General features: G+C 64.2%; 1 protein-coding gene across 4 annotated transcripts; it reads right to left on the bottom strand.

Moving 5' to 3' along the window:
• Positions 1-447: 447 nt before the first annotated feature.
• On the bottom strand, positions 448-17,066 carry BCAN (brevican). 4 transcript variants are annotated; one of them, XM_042034604.1, is made up of 15 exons: positions 16,859-17,066; positions 11,502-11,597; positions 10,990-11,382; positions 10,673-10,847; positions 10,451-10,578; positions 9,115-9,408; positions 7,637-7,900; positions 6,800-6,919; positions 6,197-6,628; positions 4,029-4,136; positions 3,686-3,844; positions 1,942-2,024; positions 1,444-1,599; positions 1,087-1,262; positions 448-1,004 (listed from the first exon to the last, which is right to left on the bottom strand). In XM_042034604.1, exons 1-15 carry the CDS (start codon positions 17,049-17,051, stop codon positions 791-793), a joined length of 2,991 nt encoding a protein of 996 aa, XP_041890538.1. In that variant the 5' UTR covers positions 17,052-17,066; the 3' UTR covers positions 448-790. The 4 variants fall into 4 exon arrangements, with proteins under 4 accessions (XP_041890538.1, XP_041890539.1, XP_041890540.1 ...); XM_042034605.1 differs by lacking the exon at positions 16,859-17,066 and adding an exon at positions 16,520-16,782; XM_042034606.1 differs by lacking the exon at positions 7,637-7,900.
• Between the last annotated feature and the right edge of the window lie 422 nt (positions 17,067-17,488).

Genomic DNA, 17,488 nt, shown 5'->3' with positions numbered 1-17,488 from the left:
CATCCCCGGCGCCCTGTCCGGGGGTTATCTGCGTTCCAGCCACTTCACTTTGGGGTTTTACGGATGTTGCTGTTCAATACAGCCCAGGAGAGCTATAAAAAGCCGTGGACCTGGCACAGTGCAGGGGGAATCACAGCATGGGGAGGTGCCCTGGCACTGGTGATGTGCTGGTGATGTGCTGGCCCAGCCCCATGTATATCACACACACTGGTGATGTGCTGGCCCAGCCCCATGTATTTGCTGGGAGCAGTGTCCCAACCCAAGCCCTGGCCAGTGCCCGGTGCTGCTGGGATGTGGGGGCACTCTGGGTTGTGTCTCCCTGCTTCTGTGGTTCCTGGGGACATCTGTGTGCCCAGGCTCTCCAGTGCTGCCACGCTCCAACTGCGCAGCCCTGCCAGTCCCATCCCTGTGCCAGGTCCCCCCAAATAACCAGTCACCACTCTGTGCCACCTGTTTACTGGTTTTAATACCCACAGAAGCACAGAGAGGGGGTTTGAGCGACGCGCGCCCACTCCAAGCCTGCGGCAGCAACTTCTGCTTTTCCAGGGAAGTGCAGAAGCCCCCCCACACCTCAGGATGGGTGCTGAGCTGCAGCAGAGCTTGGATGTCCCCATGTCGACCCCCACCAGGGTGTCACAGGATGAGGACCCTCAGGGTAGAGGTGGGAGAAGATGGCTGGAGGTGATGCTGGCACATCCCTGCCATCCCCTGCCCGTGGTGCCCCCCTTGATTTCAACTCTGTTGTGACTCTGGGAACAGAACTCCTGTTGTGCTGCATTTTGGGCCACTGTCAGTTCCTTTTGAGGGGGTCTTTAATTATTAGGATTTCTTTGTACAGATATAAAACAAACAAGGGGGCAGACACCCAACAGTGAGGTTTCGTGCCACGTCGGGGTCCGTGCCGGGGTCCCAGTGCCGTCCCCATCCACACCAGCTCCAGGGCCTGCAGAGGTGCTGGCTGCTGCCCCAGGGACTCACTCAGTGGTTGGGGGGCTGAGCCAGGCCTGGGGGGAGACAAGAAATCCCAGGTGAAGGGAAAGCGCCGTGCGCAGGTGCTGGGGGGGTCGGGGGGAGCCCGTCACTCACCAGGGCGACAGGCCAGCTGGGGTGGCTCCCACGTGCCGTCCTCGCGGCAGCGGATGACGGGCGAGCGGCGCGGGGCGAAGCCGAGCCGGCACTGGTAGCGAGCGGTGGAGCCGATCTCGTAGCGCTGCTTTGGTTTGCCAAAGGCTCGGGCGTTGCTGAGGGCGGGGGGGGGGGCCCCCCCCGCCCCGCCAGGGGGGGGGCGGCCCATTGCGGTCAGCCACGGGGGGCCCCCCCAGCCCCGAAAATGCCCAAACGGGCTGAGGGTCCCACGCACAGGACTCGTCTCCCTGCTGTGGAGGTGGTGGGGAAGCCCCTCTTTGGGGCGGTGGGGGGTGCAGCCCCAGCCCCCCAGCCTGGGCACAGCTTACCCAGCCCCATTTTGCAGGTGTAGGAGAGGTGGTAGTTGCAGGGCACGTCGCTCCACTGGCCCCCATCGTGCCACACGATGACCACGCAGTTCTCCCCGGAGAGGAAGTAGCTGTCGGGCTGCCCGGGGTGCCAGTTCTCGTAGAGCTGGGGGGACAGGCGGGACGGGATGCACGAGGCATCCCAGCATACCCCTTCAGTGTGGGGGGGGTTGCTGCGCCAGCACACGCCCATCTGCAGCCTCCTGGCTGTGACATCCCCGTCGGGAATGAGGTCCCACCTCCATGCCCCTTGGCATGGCCGCGGGACCCCAAATCCCAAGGTCTGGCTCCCCTGGGGATGCTCAGCCCAGGTGAGGCAAGCGACTCTTGTTTGAGAGCATCAAAGCCCGGCCCCGGGGCTGGACCCCGGGGCTGGAGGAGGGTAAGGAGGTGCCGGACGGGGCGGTTCCCCCGGCGGGGGCACACAGGGGTTGGCAGCCCCACTTACCAGGGGGCTCCCGTCAGACCACTGGAAATCCCCCTCGATGGTCCGGTCGTTCAGGCCGATCCACTGGTACTCCCTGTACTGGTCTGGGGGACAGCGGGTGTGTTGGGGCGGGGACACATCCAGGTGCCCCAGCACCACCTGTCGGGGGAGTCTGAAAGGGTGCTGGAGGCTGAATTCGGGGAGATTTGCGGTCTGGGGGTGAATGGGATGTGGGGGTGTCTCTCGCCCTTCAGCGGGAAGGTGCTGGGAGGTTTGGGGACAAGGGGAGCCCCGAAAGGGACATGGGGGGACCCCTTTACCCCTCATCCCCGAGGGAGGCGGAACGGGGCTGGCCGGGAGAGGGCGGCAGAGCCCCGGGACCCGCCTGTCCCGCCTGTCCCCGCAGGTCCCCGCCTGTCCCCGCAGGTCCCCGCCTGTCCCCGCAGGTCCTCACCTGGTTCTGCCGGTCTCCTCCCCTCCCTGCAGGTCCCGAGCTGTCCCTGCAGGTCCCCGCCTGTCCCCCCGGCCCCCACCTGGCCCTGCCGGTTCTCGCCTGTCCCTGCAGATCCCTGTAGGCTCCCCCTGTCCCTGCAGGTCCCTGCATGTCCCCACCTGTCCCTGCAGGTCCGCACCTGGCTCTGCCGGTCCCCACCTGTCCCTGCAGGTCCCAAACTGGCCCTGCAGGTCCCCACATGTCTGCGCCAGTCCCTGCCTGTCCACACCTGGCTCTGCCAGTCCCCACCTGCTTCTGTAGGTCCTTGCCAGTCCCCGCCTGTCCCTGCAAGTCCCCACCTGTCTGCATCAGTCCCCACCTGGCTCTACCAGTCCCTTTTCTGGCTCAGCCAGTCCCTGTGGTTCCCTGCCTGTCCCTACGTGTCTCCGCAGCTCCCTGTGAGGTCTCTCACTGCCCCTTCCTCCTTCACCCTCATGTCCCTTCAGGCCTCTTCACTCTCTGTCCCATTCCCACAGCACTTGTCCTCTTGTCCCCTCCCACAGCACTCTGCCTCCCCTTGCCTTCCCCCCCCCCCCCCAAGGCTGATTTCAGGCAGGTTATGGCTTTGCCTTCAAATTTACTTGCACACATCCAACCCTCTGCTGGTCTGTCTGCCCATCACTGGATCATGGAATTTTGTTGGAAAAGGCCTTGCCAGGTCGTCAAGTCCAACCATTCCCCCACAGCCAAGGGCACCACTGTCCCCAGGTGCCACATCCACAAGTCTTTGAAATCCCTCCAGCAATGGGGACTCCCCTGGGCAGCCTGTGCCACCATTTCCATGAAGGAATTTTCCCAATATCCAACCTAAACCTCCCCTGGTGCAACTTGAGGCCATTTCCTCTGGTTCTGTCCCTTGTTCCTTGGGAGCAGAGCCTGGCCCCCACCTGACTCCACCCTCCTATCAGGGAGTTGTAGAGGGGGAGAAGGTCCCCCTGAGCCTCCTTTTCTCCAGGCTGAGCCCCCCCAGCTCTCTCAGCCTCTCCTGGTGCTCCTGCCCCTTTCCCCAGCTCTGTTCCCTTCTCCGGTCACATTCCAGCCCCTCAATGTCTGTCTTGTTGTGAGCAGCCCAGGACTGAGCCTGTCTGTTGCCATGCCTCTCTGTGTCCCTCTCCATATTCTCACCTCTCTATCCATGTGTCCACCCACCCATGCACCAGGCCTGGGCTCTACCCTGGCTCTTTGCTACTTGTTTAAAACTCGCAGCCCAGCACTGAGGGTCCCTGGGCAGAGGTGGAGGGATGCAGCAGGGTCTGGGTCATTGTCACGTACCATTGATGAAGTCCTGCTCTTCGGGGGTCAGGATGGTGGCCAGGTGCCCCCCGTAGTGCCTGCACTGGGTCTCCGCATCCTCCCAGCTCCTCCGAGTGGGGAAGTGCTTGTAGCAGGCTCCCTGGAAGCTGTCCCAGCCGGGACTGCACCTCCGCAGTGCTGAGCCACGGCGGGGAGCAAGGAGGGAGAGAGGAGAGGGTCAGGGTGATGGAGCCCAACTCACCCCAAGCTCCTGATTTCCCCACATTTCTGTCTCCTGGGCCGCTGGTTCTGCAGCCGAGACAGCAGCAGGAGCTGCGTGGGGATGATCCAGTGTGGCCACGGTGGGACCCAGGGGACTCACGTCTTTCACAGTTGCTGCCTCCGTAGCCAGGCAGGCACAAGCAGGTGAGGTGGGCGCCGTTCTCCACACAGGTCCCTCCGTTCAGGCAGGGGTTGGGGACACAGCCACCTGCAAGGCACACGCAGCCGTCCTCACCGCAGAGCTCGGGGACTCCTCAGTGCCCCGCAGTGCCAGAGCCTCATCCCTGCAGTGTCCCACAGCAGCCAGGTCTCTGAGCTGGCTCCTGAGGCTACCAGCTCTGGGGCAGGTGAAGGACTCAGGCGCACCGTGATGTGCCCAGAGCCATCCCACACTGCCCTTCCACCACTGCGTGTGAACAGCTCAGCAACCCCGGCCCAGAGCTGGCCAGACCTGGGCCTTTGGCCTCCCCTTAGGGCACAGAGATGACAGCTGGATGCTCTCATCTCCTATCACTGGGCCCGTTGTCACACCAGCCCCTGGCCCGCTCCCTCTGCCCGGGGCCCTGGAGTGACGCAGTCATTGTGTTTTGGGAGGGGAACATGCAGACAATAAGATAAACCTCCTGGCACTTCCAGCCACATGTTCTCGGCCTGGCAGCAAGGTGACTGCACGCCCGTCCCTCTGGTGTCACCTCCAGCCTGGACAGGGCTGATAACTCAGCCGGCACCTTCCCCGCCCCGCACAGCCCCACGAGCCCGTCACAGTCATTGATGCACCCAGAGCACATCATGTGCTCCCAGCCCAGCTCCAGAGCGTGATGAAGGGCTGCTGCCAGCGCCGGCCGAGCGGAGACTCAGAGTCCTTGACCCTCTCCAGCCTAATGATGCCCCATTTTATGGCCCTCGGCTCGGTGCCACCCTCACCCATGCCCAGGGAGCGTCACCTCCCCGCGAGGTGCCAGTGGCTGACTCGGGATGTACAGCTCATCCCCAGCAGACCGAGGCATGGAACAGGATGAGTGATGGAGGGCCCTAATGTCACACGGCTGGCTCTTCCTGAGCATCTGTCCTTGCCAGGGCAAAGGCAGCCACCCCGTGGGCTCTGGCCACTTTCCACAGAGCCTCCTCCGTGCCACGGGACTGGGCAGGGCTCTGCCAGACCAGGGGGGCCCCACATGGTCCCCTCTGCTGCAGCTGCCCTTGCAGGGAGTGGGATGGGGCAGAGGTGGCAGGGGCTTGGCTGCAGGACAGGAATCAGAGCTGGGATCATCCCAGTGGGGGGGGCCAGAGGGTGGGGCTGGTGGGTGACACCCACCCACAGCAGGTCGTGTTCCCACTGCTCACCCATCTCAGCCCCCATGTGGGGGGACTGGGGCTCAGGGGGTGGGGGACATGGTCCACAGGGGACTGCAGCGATTTCAGGGTGCTCGGCCACTGGGAGCTGCACAAGGCAGGGTGGTCTTGGTGGGGTTCTGCACCCCATGACCCATCAGTGTCCCCCATGTCTCTCTCCCTGCTCATGCCATGCAGCATCCAGCTCTCATCCCTCCTCCCAGGGCGGTGCAGGAACAGTCAGTCCCAGGGGGGCCACATGGAGGGTGCAAAGCAGCCATACCCCTCCCAGACCTCACAGGGGTCCCATCCACCCCATTCCCGGGGACTCGCAGGGCCGGGATCGGGGGATTAGTTCGTCAGTGGGAGAGGCGCATGGGCAGCAGGCGCAAGGACGAAGGGAAGAGCTCGCCGAGATGCTTGTTCTACAAAGCTTTTAATTCCCTTTATTAGTACCACGGTTAGTCAGAGCAGGGGCTGGGGCCACCTTTTGCTTATTGGGCTTTTTCATGGAAACAGTCATTAAAACACTTCACAGAAGTAGAAAAGAGTTAAGTGCATGCAGAGATCAGACCAATTTGTTTGACAAATATGTGCTTCTCCAGACCTGTAACCTTCCCTTACCCAGCTGAGGAGGAGAGAGAGAGAAAGAGGAGAGATGGACAGACGGACAGACAGAGGGAAGCACAGCGTGAAGGAAAGGTGTTGGCTATCTCTAGTGCCAGAGAGCAGCCAGGAGGGCTGCACCGAGGGCAAGGGTGGCACGGCAGGGACCCTGGGCCGAGCAGGCACCCGCCCCGACGCTGGCCCGCTCGGTAGGCAGGGCGGGCAGGGGCACAGCCGTGCTGGGGGCTGGGTCCCCCAATGGGGTCCCCGTCAGGACCACCCCAGAACTGTCAGTACGGGGAGAGGTGAGGCCATCCCTGAGGGTCCCACCTGGTTCTCCAGGAACGGCTGCAAGGAAACCCTCCACGGTTGCAATGGAGGGAGCAGGTTGCTCTTCCTCCTCCTCCTCCTCCTCCTCGGAAGCTGCAGCAGGCATCCCGCGGTCAGCGCCCGGCGGTGGCGGCGCAGCCTCCTCTCCTCCCGGGGCCGGTGCGCTGCTGCTGCCAGGCAGCTCTGCGTGCCACGGTGTCACCGCGGGGACAGTGCTGCCGTCCCCCGGGACCCCAGGCGAGGGGAGCCACACGGCTCCCGACTGCTCCTCCCCCTCCTCCTGCGTCTGCGAGGGCGCGGGAGGCAGCGGGGACGCCGCGGGGCTTTCCACCACGTCTCCGGAGAGCTCGGCGTCTTCGGCGGCAGGAACGGGGGTGCTCGCCCCGCCGGACTTGTGACCGCGGCGGGGCGTCCCGCCAGGTTCTCGGCTCTCTGTCGAGGTGGCAGAAGCGGCACTGGTTGGCGATGTCATACGGTGCCCAGGTGCCCCAGGGCTGGCAGCGTGGGCCGGCCGCCCCAAGGCGTCCCGCGGGCGGTCGGGGCGCTGTGTGGGGGCGACGGGGCTGGGCGGCCGAGGAAAGCCCTCAGGAGGCTCCGTGTCACCTGCTGGGGCACCGGTGGGTCCCTCTGGCTCCAGGGGCTGGCTGGGGTCTCGCCCTCCGCCCGGGCTCTCCGCCGATGTGCTGCCAGGGCCCTCGCCCGGCGCTGCTCCCTGCTCCTCCTCTGCAAAGGGCAAGGCAGAAAGGCAGTGAGAGGCCGGCGCCGGGAGGCAGCCGGAGCGCGGGGCTGCGGGCACCGGCATCGCCTGCCAGCACTGCCAGTCTTGCTCGCACAAAGGTGCGTGGGGAGATGGAAGTGGCCCCGAGCCCGTGTGACACTGTCCCCTCTGAACCGGCACGGCTGACTGAGCTCTGGCCCGGCCACTGCCAAGCCCAGCCCTGGCTTTCCTGTGGTGGGGGCCATGCTCAGCCCCTCACCGCTGCACCTCGCCTCGTGTCCCTCCAGCTGCCAGCTCCCTTCTCCAGTTCCTTGCGCTGCTAAACCATGGTCCAGCACAGACCCTGTCCACTGGACTCCAGCCGAGGGACACGCGGATGTCCCCGTGCCACTGCACAGCCCTACACTGGTGCCCCGGCCATGGGTGCCGCCTCCACGGGAAGGATGGGGACAGCTGGGTGACCCGGGCACCCTCAGGTGCCTCTGACCTCTCCTTGCAATCCTGGTGCCTCCATCCTGTGGCTGCTCTGTGTGTCCCAGCCCTGGCAGCACCACAGCAGCTGCTTGAGCCACGGGTGTGGGACAGTCCCTGCCCCACTGTCCCTGTCCCCCCATTCTCCTCTGCAGGGGATGGGCTCCCCAGCTTCACACCGCAGCCTAGGGGGACACCTGCCTCAGGGACAGCCAGGGCTGTGGGGAAAAGGGAGGCAGAGGTGGGGTGACCTGAGGACACGGAGGTAGCTAGCGGGGGGTGCCGGGCCCCTGGCCCCAGTGCGTCTTCAGGGGACTGGCTCGGCTTTTCCAGCTCAGCGTCCTCAAAGAAAGGGACGGCGTAAATAGCCCCTCGCGACTCAATCTCCACTTGCGCTCTGGGCAGCTGCAGCTCCTCCAGCTTTTCTGCCACTGTGACAATCTCCTGGAGGAGATTCTCCTCAGGCTCTTGGGCTTGGTATTTTCCTGCAGCCTCAGGGAAAGAGTTTGTCCCTTCTGTGGGCAGAAAGAAAGTGGGATATTACTGCCCTGTCCTGGCTCCATGGCAAGCAGAGATGACCTCACCCCAGAGCAGGTCTGGAGCCTTGGCACTCCAGTAGGGACCCAGCTCTCCTCAGTCTCCCCTTCTCCCTCTAGACAGGGTCAGCACAGGGGAGGATCAGGCCCTCCCAGGCGCTGGCAGAGCCAACAGCCCCAGTAGGAGCTGTGGGGCTCGGCAGCACAGGATGGGGCCAGACCCTAAACCCTGCATTCCCCTCCCTTCTCTACTCTTCTAGAGTAGAGAAGGGGATCCTTCTCTACTCCCGGGGGGGAGGGCAGACGTGCACGGGGAGTTAGTGGGTTACAGGGGTTGTGGAATCATGGGACGGGTCCATCCTGCCTAAGCCATGTCTTTCCCTGCTGAGAGATGGCAAAACTGAGGCACAGAGATGCACAGCATCCCCATACCGTGAGCCCCCATGGCCCTGAGCGGATACATAGAGATGTGGGATCAGGCAGGAGGAGTGGAGGGACAGCCCTTCTGCCTTCCGTGCCCGTTATCCCTGCCAGCCTCTGTCCTTCCTCATCGCTCGCAGGCAGTGCCATGCCGCTGCCCACAGGTCTCCTTCCTGCCCACCGCAGGAGATATCGCCCCAAACCAGCCTGGCAGGCTGCATCCCACAGCCCCAGGGACCCAGGAGTGCCTCCCAGGCCAGCAGCCCTGGGGGATGAACCCTCTCGGAGCCGTGCCCACAGAGCTCACGCAGACCGACGGTGCCATGCAGGACATCCCTGTTCTGTCACAATAAAGTGGCACGAAGTACTGAGGACATACATGCAGGGCGTCCCTACTCTGCCACAAAGTGTCAGCATGCACTGTTGAGACTACGCAGAGCATCCGTCCTCTATCGAGAGGTATCAGCATGCAGTGTCAGGACCATGCAGGTTATCCCTCCCCTGGCACGGTGTATTGGCATGCAAGGCACCCCTATCCCACCACAGCAGGCTGAGACGGAACCAAACACCCACCCCCGCTCTGCCCCGACAGCGCAGCACCCGGCACAGAGAGCACGCAGGGATCCCACCACAACCCCGGCCCCGCAGGACACCCCGGCTCTGCTGCACCCAGCGCACCCGCCGGGCACACGCACCCCTGTCCGGAGGCTTCCCGAGGCCTCCCACTGGTCCCTGCCTGGGAGCATCTGCGGGCCAGCGGTGCCCCTCTTTACCTCGGAAGCAGTACGCATCGTATCTGCTCTGGGCATCGGGGAATCCCGTCTGGTTGCGGAAGAGGAAGATGGTTTTGACGCCCGGCAGAGCCCCACCGCAGCGCTCCCGGGGGGTGACGATGGGGTAGCGGACGCTGCCGTCGGCCAGCCAGCCGGGGCTGCAGGCGTCCAGCCCCGCGTTCCAGGCTGCGTAGAGCTGCCCCGGGCTCGCCAGCTCCGCGCCCAGCGCCCGGCAGCGCTGCGCCGCCTCCTCCAGCGTGAACCTGTCTGGGGCCGTCTCCAAAAAGATCTCCCCTGCGAAGAGAGGAAGGAGACGAGCGTCAGAGCTGGGGAGTGCGGCACGGGCTGCGGGAGCCCCCTCACCTCCTCCGCTCTCTGCATGACCCCAGGAGCTGGCGTGGAGAGGGAGACTCTGGTGTGTGGTGGCACACCAGGGGCTGGAGGAGGCCTGCCTTCCTGCCTCCTTCCCTGCCTGCCTTCCTCCCTCCTTCCTGCCTGCTTCCCTGTCTGCTTTCCTTCCTGCCTGCTTCCCTGCTTCCCTGCTTGCATCCCTGCCTGCATCCCTGCCTGCCTTCCTGCCTCCCTGCACAGCCACAGCGCAGGCACGGCTGGAGCTCTCACGCCACGTGGGATTCCTGCCCTTGCAAACGGACCTGAGACTTTGAAGCGCCCGTGAACGGGCCTGCAGAGGAGCAGGTCCGCGCCCTGCACGGTGCAATCCATGTGTGGGACATTTCTAAGGAGAACTGCAAGCTCTGTGGTGGGGCTGAGGAGGGCTGGAGGCCACTGCCCTAAGGCACGGCACAGATCAGCCCCCACGACTGCACTGCTCTCCCTGTCCCAGCGCATCATCCCCTGCACACAAGGGACGTGTCCCTCATCCCTGTCACCTGCCTGGCACCACCCAACCGACCCCACAGCAGCTGCCACCACCGGTGGGGAGCCCCATCAGGACCCAAAGGAGTGACCAGCCACCCCCATGCACACGCAGCCAGGCAGGATCTGCAGCCCTGCATCACATGCAAAGCACGGCACGAGCACAAACCCCACAAACCCCAAACCATCACACACAGCATGCTGCTGCTCTGGGGCAGATGGCTGTGGGCACACCCCAGCCCGAGCACTGCCTGCTGCAAGGGAGAGAGCACCACACCCCACCAGACTGAACCAGGAATGCTTTAGGAAGCAGCACAGCAAGTCCGTCCCCGCACCCGAGAGACAGCGCCTGCAGTGCAGGGCAGCTTTTACACTTGGGTTTACAACGGGTTACAGGGGCGAGTTAGTGTGGGAGCAAAGGCAGAGGAGGGCAAAAGATGGCTGGCAGCACCACGGGCACCTGGGAGGTCTTCAGCGTAGCAGTACACATCGTACATGTCCTCCGGGTCCACCACTCCATAGTTCCTCACCCCGGGGAAGCCGTTCATGTCTCCATAACAGGCCTCGCGGGGTGTCTGGATGGGGTACCTGGGGCAGGAAAGCACAGGGAAGGGCTGGTGACTGGCGAGGGAATGATGGGGTGAGGCAATGGGTGCAAGGCCCGGGCAGCTGTGGTGCCCACCTGACGGTCTGGTCGGCGATCCAGCCGGCGTCACACTGCTCGTAGCCACCCAGGTAGGCAGCATAGAGCTGCTCGGGGGTGGCGATGCTGGCGCCGATCCGGGCACAAGCTTCCTGCGCCTCGGCAAAGGTGTAGGCGTAGCGCATGGAGCCCTCCCGGTAGTGGAACACCACCCCTGGGGGCAGACACGGGCATGGGCAAGGGGCTTCACAGCAGCCCCCACCCACGTGGGTGCAGATGCACCCAGGGGGGCATTTGCTGAGCCAGGAGAGGGCCCCGACCCCCCCCAAATCCCACCACTCCCCACCTTGAAGTACCTTTGACTTTGACATGGAGGATGTCGTGGCCGTCCTCGATGCCGTGCTGCACGTCACAGCGGTAGATGCCCGAGTCGTTGGGGCGCAGCTCGGTGAGCAGCAGGGAGGCGTTGGTGTAGCGCTGGTGAAAGATGGGCAGGGAGGCGCGCAGCCGATAGTCCTCGCTCACTTTCACCCTGTCGCCCCGAGCTACCAAGATCTCCACCTCCCTGCCCTCAGAGATGAAGGTCCACTTGACCCGGGGGGTTCCCAGGACCGCCCGGCGGCCGCCCGTGGCAGCGGTGGGCTGGGGGCCAAGGTAGGTGATGAGGCAGGGGATGGTGATGTCGCCTGCCAGCACAGCGTCGAGGGCTGGGTGGCGTGGGATGGAGACCTGCAGAGCCTTGAGGTCCTCTGGGTGGGAGAAGAGAGGAGCCATGAGCAGGACTGGTGTGGGGCCCCCCCGAGACCCTCACGGCAGGGCAGCAACGGGGCAGGGAGTTACACAAATGTGGGCCATGATGCCGAGTTACCTGTGCCATCTCCGGGGCCAAACACCTCCGGGACCGCTGTGGGGATAAACACCCAGAGCAGCAGCAGCAGCGGGAGGGCTGGGGCCATGCTCTGCCCTGCAAGGGGGGAGCAAAAACCACCAGCTGTGCTTAGAATCCATAAAAGCATCAAAAATACCCCATCCCTGCATCAGGGGGAGTGTCTGGGGAGATCCCTCAGCCCATGTGTGTGGGGGTGGGGTGATGCACACAGCATTGGGGCACAGAGGGAGAGGTCAGCTCTGGCACGGCCGCAGAGTAACCTGGACCCTTGGACAGTGGAGAGGAGAGGGGAGGAAATGTGCCCTGGTTCACAGGAGGTGGAAGACAACATGAGCAACCAGGACCATTGGCTGGGAGCCACTGGGTGCCATCCAGCCCCTCTGACCTCCCCTGGGAGCTGGGTCCCCTGGGGACAGCAGAGTCCAGCCTGGCCCGGACAGCAGAGACGGCCTGAGCCCAAGCACCAGATGCAGTGGCCAGGGAGGCGATGCCAGCACCAGGGCCGTGTGCCCACGGTGCCACCGTGAGAAACCTCAGGAAGGGTTTGAACAGTGGCTGTTTGGTCAGGAAAGAGGTGGTGAGGGAGGCGAGGGAGCCAGCAGGGCACACACGGGTGCTCGCGCTGCTGCACGCACGTTTTGGCACGGGTGTGCACACGCGTGTGCGTGCACTTGTGCACGTGTGCGCTGCCGGGGGCGGCCACGGAGGGAGCTGAGGTCAGCGGGCTGCCGGGGGGACAGCCCAGAGCACACAAAGCACGGGGCAGAGGGGGAGGGAAGGAGCAGGACGGCTTCTTTGCCATTCAGCTCACGCTGGAGGCTCCCCGCGCGCGGGCTGGGAAAACCGAGGCTGACCAAAGCAGCCATTATGTCCCAGGCCTCTCTCAGGCTGCCTGGCACAAAGGGCTCTCACCGGTGGGCTGGGGACCAGCGCTGAAAGGAGAGCCCAGTGGGCAGCACCACCATCACCAGCCCTCTCCGGGAAGCAGCACAGGGGGTGACGGGCATGTCCCAGGGGGGCTCCGGCTGCCCTTGCTGCTCTTGCAGCCATCCACAGAGGACGCTGATGCTGGGAATGTGGGGAGATGTCCCTGCTGGATGCACTGCTCCAATACCCCCTCACCCCTCTGCAGAGGCTCCTTGTGGGGCTCGAGGTTCCTCAGCCTCCCGTGCCAGGGATGCATTGTGCCATTCCCTGGGAACAGCGCACCCTGAGGCTCGCAGCAGCTTTGTAATTTATGAGCTCTTTGCACCGTATTGATTCCAGCAGCCACAGAAGCAGCTTAGGCAGCTCCATGTCCAGTCACTGGCCACCAGGAACAGCCTGACAGGAGGCTGTCCTGGTCACCTGCATCCCTCCTCAGGCAGTGTTCCCAGAGTGTGCCCAGGAGACCACTGCTCTGGGGAGGGGGTGTGAATACAGCCCTGGGCACCAAACACTGTGCATGCACACCCCAGCACCAATTACCATGGACACACAGCCCCTGGAACCACGGACACACAACCCTGGCACCACACGCCAGTGATGTACATTCCCTGGCACGCCACACCATGAACACGCAGCCCCTGGAGCCATGGACAAAAAACCCTGGCACCACACACCATGAACATACAGCCTCTGGCATGACACACCACGGATGCACAGCCCCTGGCACCATGGACACACAGCCCTGGCAGCACACACCAGGTGCGTTCCCTGGCACCACGCGCCATGGGTGTACAGCCCATAGCACAGGGCCCTGTCCGTGCACAGCTCCTAACACCAAACTCTGTGAACTTGAAGCCCCTGGCACCACACGCCATGGGCATCGACCATCCTGTGCAGACCACAAACGTCCCCTTCCCAGCAGGAGCTCAGCAGGAGCAGCCAAAGCTTGATTGCCCAGGACCTTGCCAGTGGTGCCAGGGCCAAGCCAGGGGCTTTCCGTGCTCCGGACGGATATTTTGAATGCAGCCCCATGGTTCTGGACCAAGGGACAAAACCCTCCTGCGTGGCAGCCGTGGCCAGGCTCCAGCACGGGGGCTGGTGCCACCCCCCGGGCAGCCAAGCGAGGAAGGCTTTTGTCACAGGCACCTTTTCTTCCCGTCCCCAAGGCGCCATGGTGGCGCGGACAGCAGCCCTGAAGCCCTGGGGAGGAAATCCAAGTGATAAAACTCCACAGGAACTGGGCAAGGTGGAGTGTCTCATCCCCTCCTGTGCCCATCCCTGACTGGACCGGTGTGCTGGCACTGGGAATGGGATGTGGAAAGGGTTAAACCCAGTTTTACCCTGCCCATGGGGGATGTCCCGAAGTCCTGGAGTCCCATGATGACAAGAGATGCTCAGACGTCAAGTTTGGGGTTTGGGGTTGGATTTTTGCGTTGGGTTTTTTTCCTGTTTTCCACAAATGGAAAATCTTTTGACCCACACGTCATGAGGGAAAAGCTGGGAGCAGGACTAGGGAAGGGCAGCCAAAAAATGTTGAATGGGTATAATGGCAGCAACTTGTGAGGCTCAATGGTCCCAGAGACCTCAGAGCTCAGGAGCTGCCAGGATCAGACAGACAAACAGGCATGCACGCACGTGGCAGGGCCTGCTAACCTCCATTTCTGTGGGAAACCAGGTGGAAAATGGAGCTGAAGTCTATTTTGGGACAGGAATGATCTTTCTTTCTCCCCGGAGCTCGGCCCTGCTTTCAGATCTGGCTCCTTGAACACAGGACCTGCAGGATCTGGGGCTGCAGCACCTGGTCCAGGGCTCGATGCAGGAGATGCTGCGAGTGGCTGGCCGGGGGGGTGTCCCTTTTCATCTCCGGAGAGGGGTTTTCTTCTCCGCGGCCCCTTGTCCCCTCCACGTGATGGTTGCTCATCGCGGCTCCCAAGGTGCCCTGGCAGCCCGCAGCGAGCTGGAGGAGGGGGGAGCAGAGCGGTGGCTTTCCAGGGATGCTCAGCTGCAGAATGAGTCAGCAGCCGCCGGCACAGCCTGGCCCCGCTCCAGCCCCATCCCCACCAGCAAAGGGCTCCGGACACGCCGCTGCCGCCCCGGACGGCGACGGAGCCGCAGCCCCGGCCGCGGCCACCGTTCGCACGTGGCTGAGCCGTGGCCGTCCCCCCCGGAGCTGCAAACTGCCGCTGCGTCCAGGACCCGTCCCCACCCCCGCGGGCGGGTGGGGTGCGACCATCGGAGGGGTCCCCGGAGTGGGGCCGTGCCAGGGACACGCCAGCTCAGGGATGCGCGGGGAGCGCCCGGCAGCTTCTTGGCAGCGGCTGCTGGCAGAGCTTAAAGGCCGGAAGCAGGTGGGGAGAAGGGGGGTCCCTCGGGTCCCTCCAGCTGCCAGAACCCCTCGCCCCCCCCCCCTCAACAGGGAGAAAGGGGCTCCTTGTTGCACGGGGGTCCGGGAGAGCACAGGAAGAGGAGGGAGATTCAGTCCCGCACAGAGGGGTGGGGGTGGGAGCAGACCCCGCAGGAGCCGCCAGGGACACACGAGCACGTGTACCCCTGGGTAAGTGTGTCACACGCACACGTGAAGGTTTGCACACCCATCCCCGCCTCCCCCGGCTCTGGGGCTCAGGTGGGGAAACTGAGGCACGAGGTGGGACGGTAGTGAGAGGTGGAGCATGGGGGTCCCAGATTCCGGCAGGGGTGGAACCCAGCCCCGCTGCCGCTCACCAGCAAATCTGCATCTCCCCGCTCCCAGCACAAAACCTCCCCATCTCCCAGTTTCCCCAGTCTAAAAACACTCCCTGAAAAGCAGCCCTAAAATATCCTGCTCACCCTCTCCCTGCCATGCCTGAGCCCAGAAGTTGGAAAAGGCTCCAGGCTGGGGCAGAGGGAGGTTTCTCCCACCCCCCGGGCGGCCAAAAGGAAGAGCAACAGGTTCTGGGTTGGGCCGAGATAGGAGAAGTCGGCGTGACAGGAGCAGCGGCCCCTGGCAGAGCTGCTCAAGGGCAGCCCCTTCATCCTGGGGACGAAATGCTCCGGCTGCGGGACGGGAAGGGGACTGCAGTAAAATTCCCTCTCCCCGGGACACCCCACGGTGGATCTGGGGTTCACACCGGGGCTGCTTGATTGGAAAAAGCCATGAAAATCCTGAAAATTTTCCCCCCGGTCCCTCCTGCCGCCCCCACTGGGAAACCAGCAGAGGGTGGGGACAGAGCTGAGAGAGCCGAGGGAGGACAGGGAGACCCGGCGGTGCCCTACAGCCATCCCAAACCTCGGGCTCGGCCCCAGCCCCCCGGGACCCGGCAGCTTTGCCCCTGAACCCAGCCCACCCCCACGGGGAGCAGCGACACGGCCGGGCAGGAGTGGGGCGAGCCGGATCCCTGTCCGGCTCCGTGCCTCAGTTTCCCTTTCCATTGCTACCCTGACTGCAGCCTCCTTGGGACAAGGACCCGGCCAGAGACTCTGCAGGACACACGGGGAGGACTCACGGAACACACCAGACCCATCCTGGATCCCTGACCCCTGTCCCAAAACGAGGGTCCTGTGGGAGCAGCTGCTGGAGCAGCCCGGGAAGTGCCCCTTCTGCCCAACACCTTCGAGCCGCGCTGCCGGAGGGGCTGCGGGACGGGCTGGGCTCCAGGCTACAGCAGCCGGGCAGCACCGAAGTCCTTTCTCCTTCCAACTTCGCAAGAGCCCCCCCAGCCCCCGCTCTGCCTCCGGCGCTGCGGAGCCGCTACAAGCTGCTCCCTTTGAAAAAAAAACTTGCAGCGCGATGCTGCGCTCGGGAGGGTCGGTGACAAGGACAAACCTCCCCGAAGCGGCACCGAGGGGTCCCGCAGCCCCGAGCATCCCCCGCTGCAGGGCAGGAGGACGCCCTGTGCCCCCCGCGCCTGCATCCCGCGGGGAAAAGCACCGGGAAACCTCTCGGCATCCCCACGCCGGCTCAGGTCTCGTCTCACTTTCTGCCCGTGCGGAGGTGAAACGCGATATTGGAATGAAAAGCGCAGTACGGCAGCGCCCCGGGGACACCGCAGCGCCCGGGGCGCCGCCGTCCCCACTCGCTCCCCGCACCCCACCTTGCTCCGTGCGTGGCGGCAGCCCCGCGGCGGGGGCCCTTCTGTGCGGCGGGGGGAACGGCAGCGCGGGCGGGGGGTCCCCTGGCCCGGGGTCCCGGCGTGGGGCTGAACTGCGGCTCCTCCAGGGCAGCGCGGGCAGCGGGCGGCAGCAGGTTGGCAGGACGGCTGGGAAGGAGCTGCACCAGGCATAAGTGCAGGCACCGAGAAAAGAGGCTTCTGTGTGTGTGTCCGTGTCCTCCACTCTTCTTTTTTTTTTTTTTTCTCCCTTCCCTTTTTCCCTCCTCCTTTTATATTTATTCCTTCCCCTAATTAAGAAGGGAAAAAAAAAAGAGATATTACCGTGTTGGCAGGCGCCTCGTCCCTCCCCGTCCCTCCCTCCTGGCAGCTGGCAAACCCCGCACGAGAGGAGGATGCTGAGCCCGGGCACGGTGTTAACCCAATGCAGCAGAAGTGGGGGAGCAGCTGGCGCTGGCTGCCCCGGACCCCGCCAGAGGATGGGGGGGTCTCCCCACCACAGCCCCCGCCATGGCATGGGAATGCCCTTGGAATGGTTATTCCTTGTATTTGGCAGCTTCAGCTGGACGGGGAGGGGGCCACGGGCGGGGGTCCCGGTAGCCAGCAGAGGCTTTGTGATGCAAAAGCCCTTTTGCTGCGAGGCTGAGGTGGGTGGAGGCACCGTCCGAGGGCTGAAGGAACCCAGGGGCTTTGCCGGCCCCGAGAGGGTGGGGGGAGCAGCCAGAGCCGAGCTCCCAGCACAACATTCACAGCCAAGTTTGGTCCGGCAGAGAGATGCCGTGCCTCAGTTTACCCACCTGCATCTGCGTCAGGGCCAGGATAACTTATGCATCTTTAGGCTGGAATGATGGTTCCTGGAGGAACGTGTGGGACCTGGGCACCCAGTGAGGTCTGGGGGGCAGCTGGGACCCCTCACTTGCAGACTCAAGCCCCTTGGCAGAAGGGCAGCACCCA

The sequence above is a fragment of the Corvus kubaryi genome, unplaced genomic scaffold (genome assembly GCF_017639235.1).
Source record: "Corvus kubaryi isolate FWS band 111438036 unplaced genomic scaffold, C.kubaryi_AGA036_p1.0 37373, whole genome shotgun sequence".
Taxonomy (NCBI): domain Eukaryota; kingdom Metazoa; phylum Chordata; class Aves; order Passeriformes; family Corvidae; genus Corvus; species Corvus kubaryi.
This window is presented reverse-complemented; position numbering and strand designations above follow the sequence as displayed.

Excerpts from the sequence above, each read along its gene's own strand:
- BCAN (XM_042034604.1), bottom strand. The coding sequence starts at position 17,051 with ATGCCATGGCGGGGGCTGTGGTGGGGAGACCCCCCCATCCTCTGGCGG. Across the intron at positions 10,848-10,989 it reads CCTCCATGTCAAAGTCAAAG|GGGTGGTGTTCCACTACCGG; the intron begins GTACTTCAAGGT and ends GTCTGCCCCCAG. Across the intron at positions 7,901-9,114 it reads CGATGCGTACTGCTTCCGAG|AAGGGACAAACTCTTTCCCT; the intron begins GTAAAGAGGGGC and ends TTCTGCCCACAG.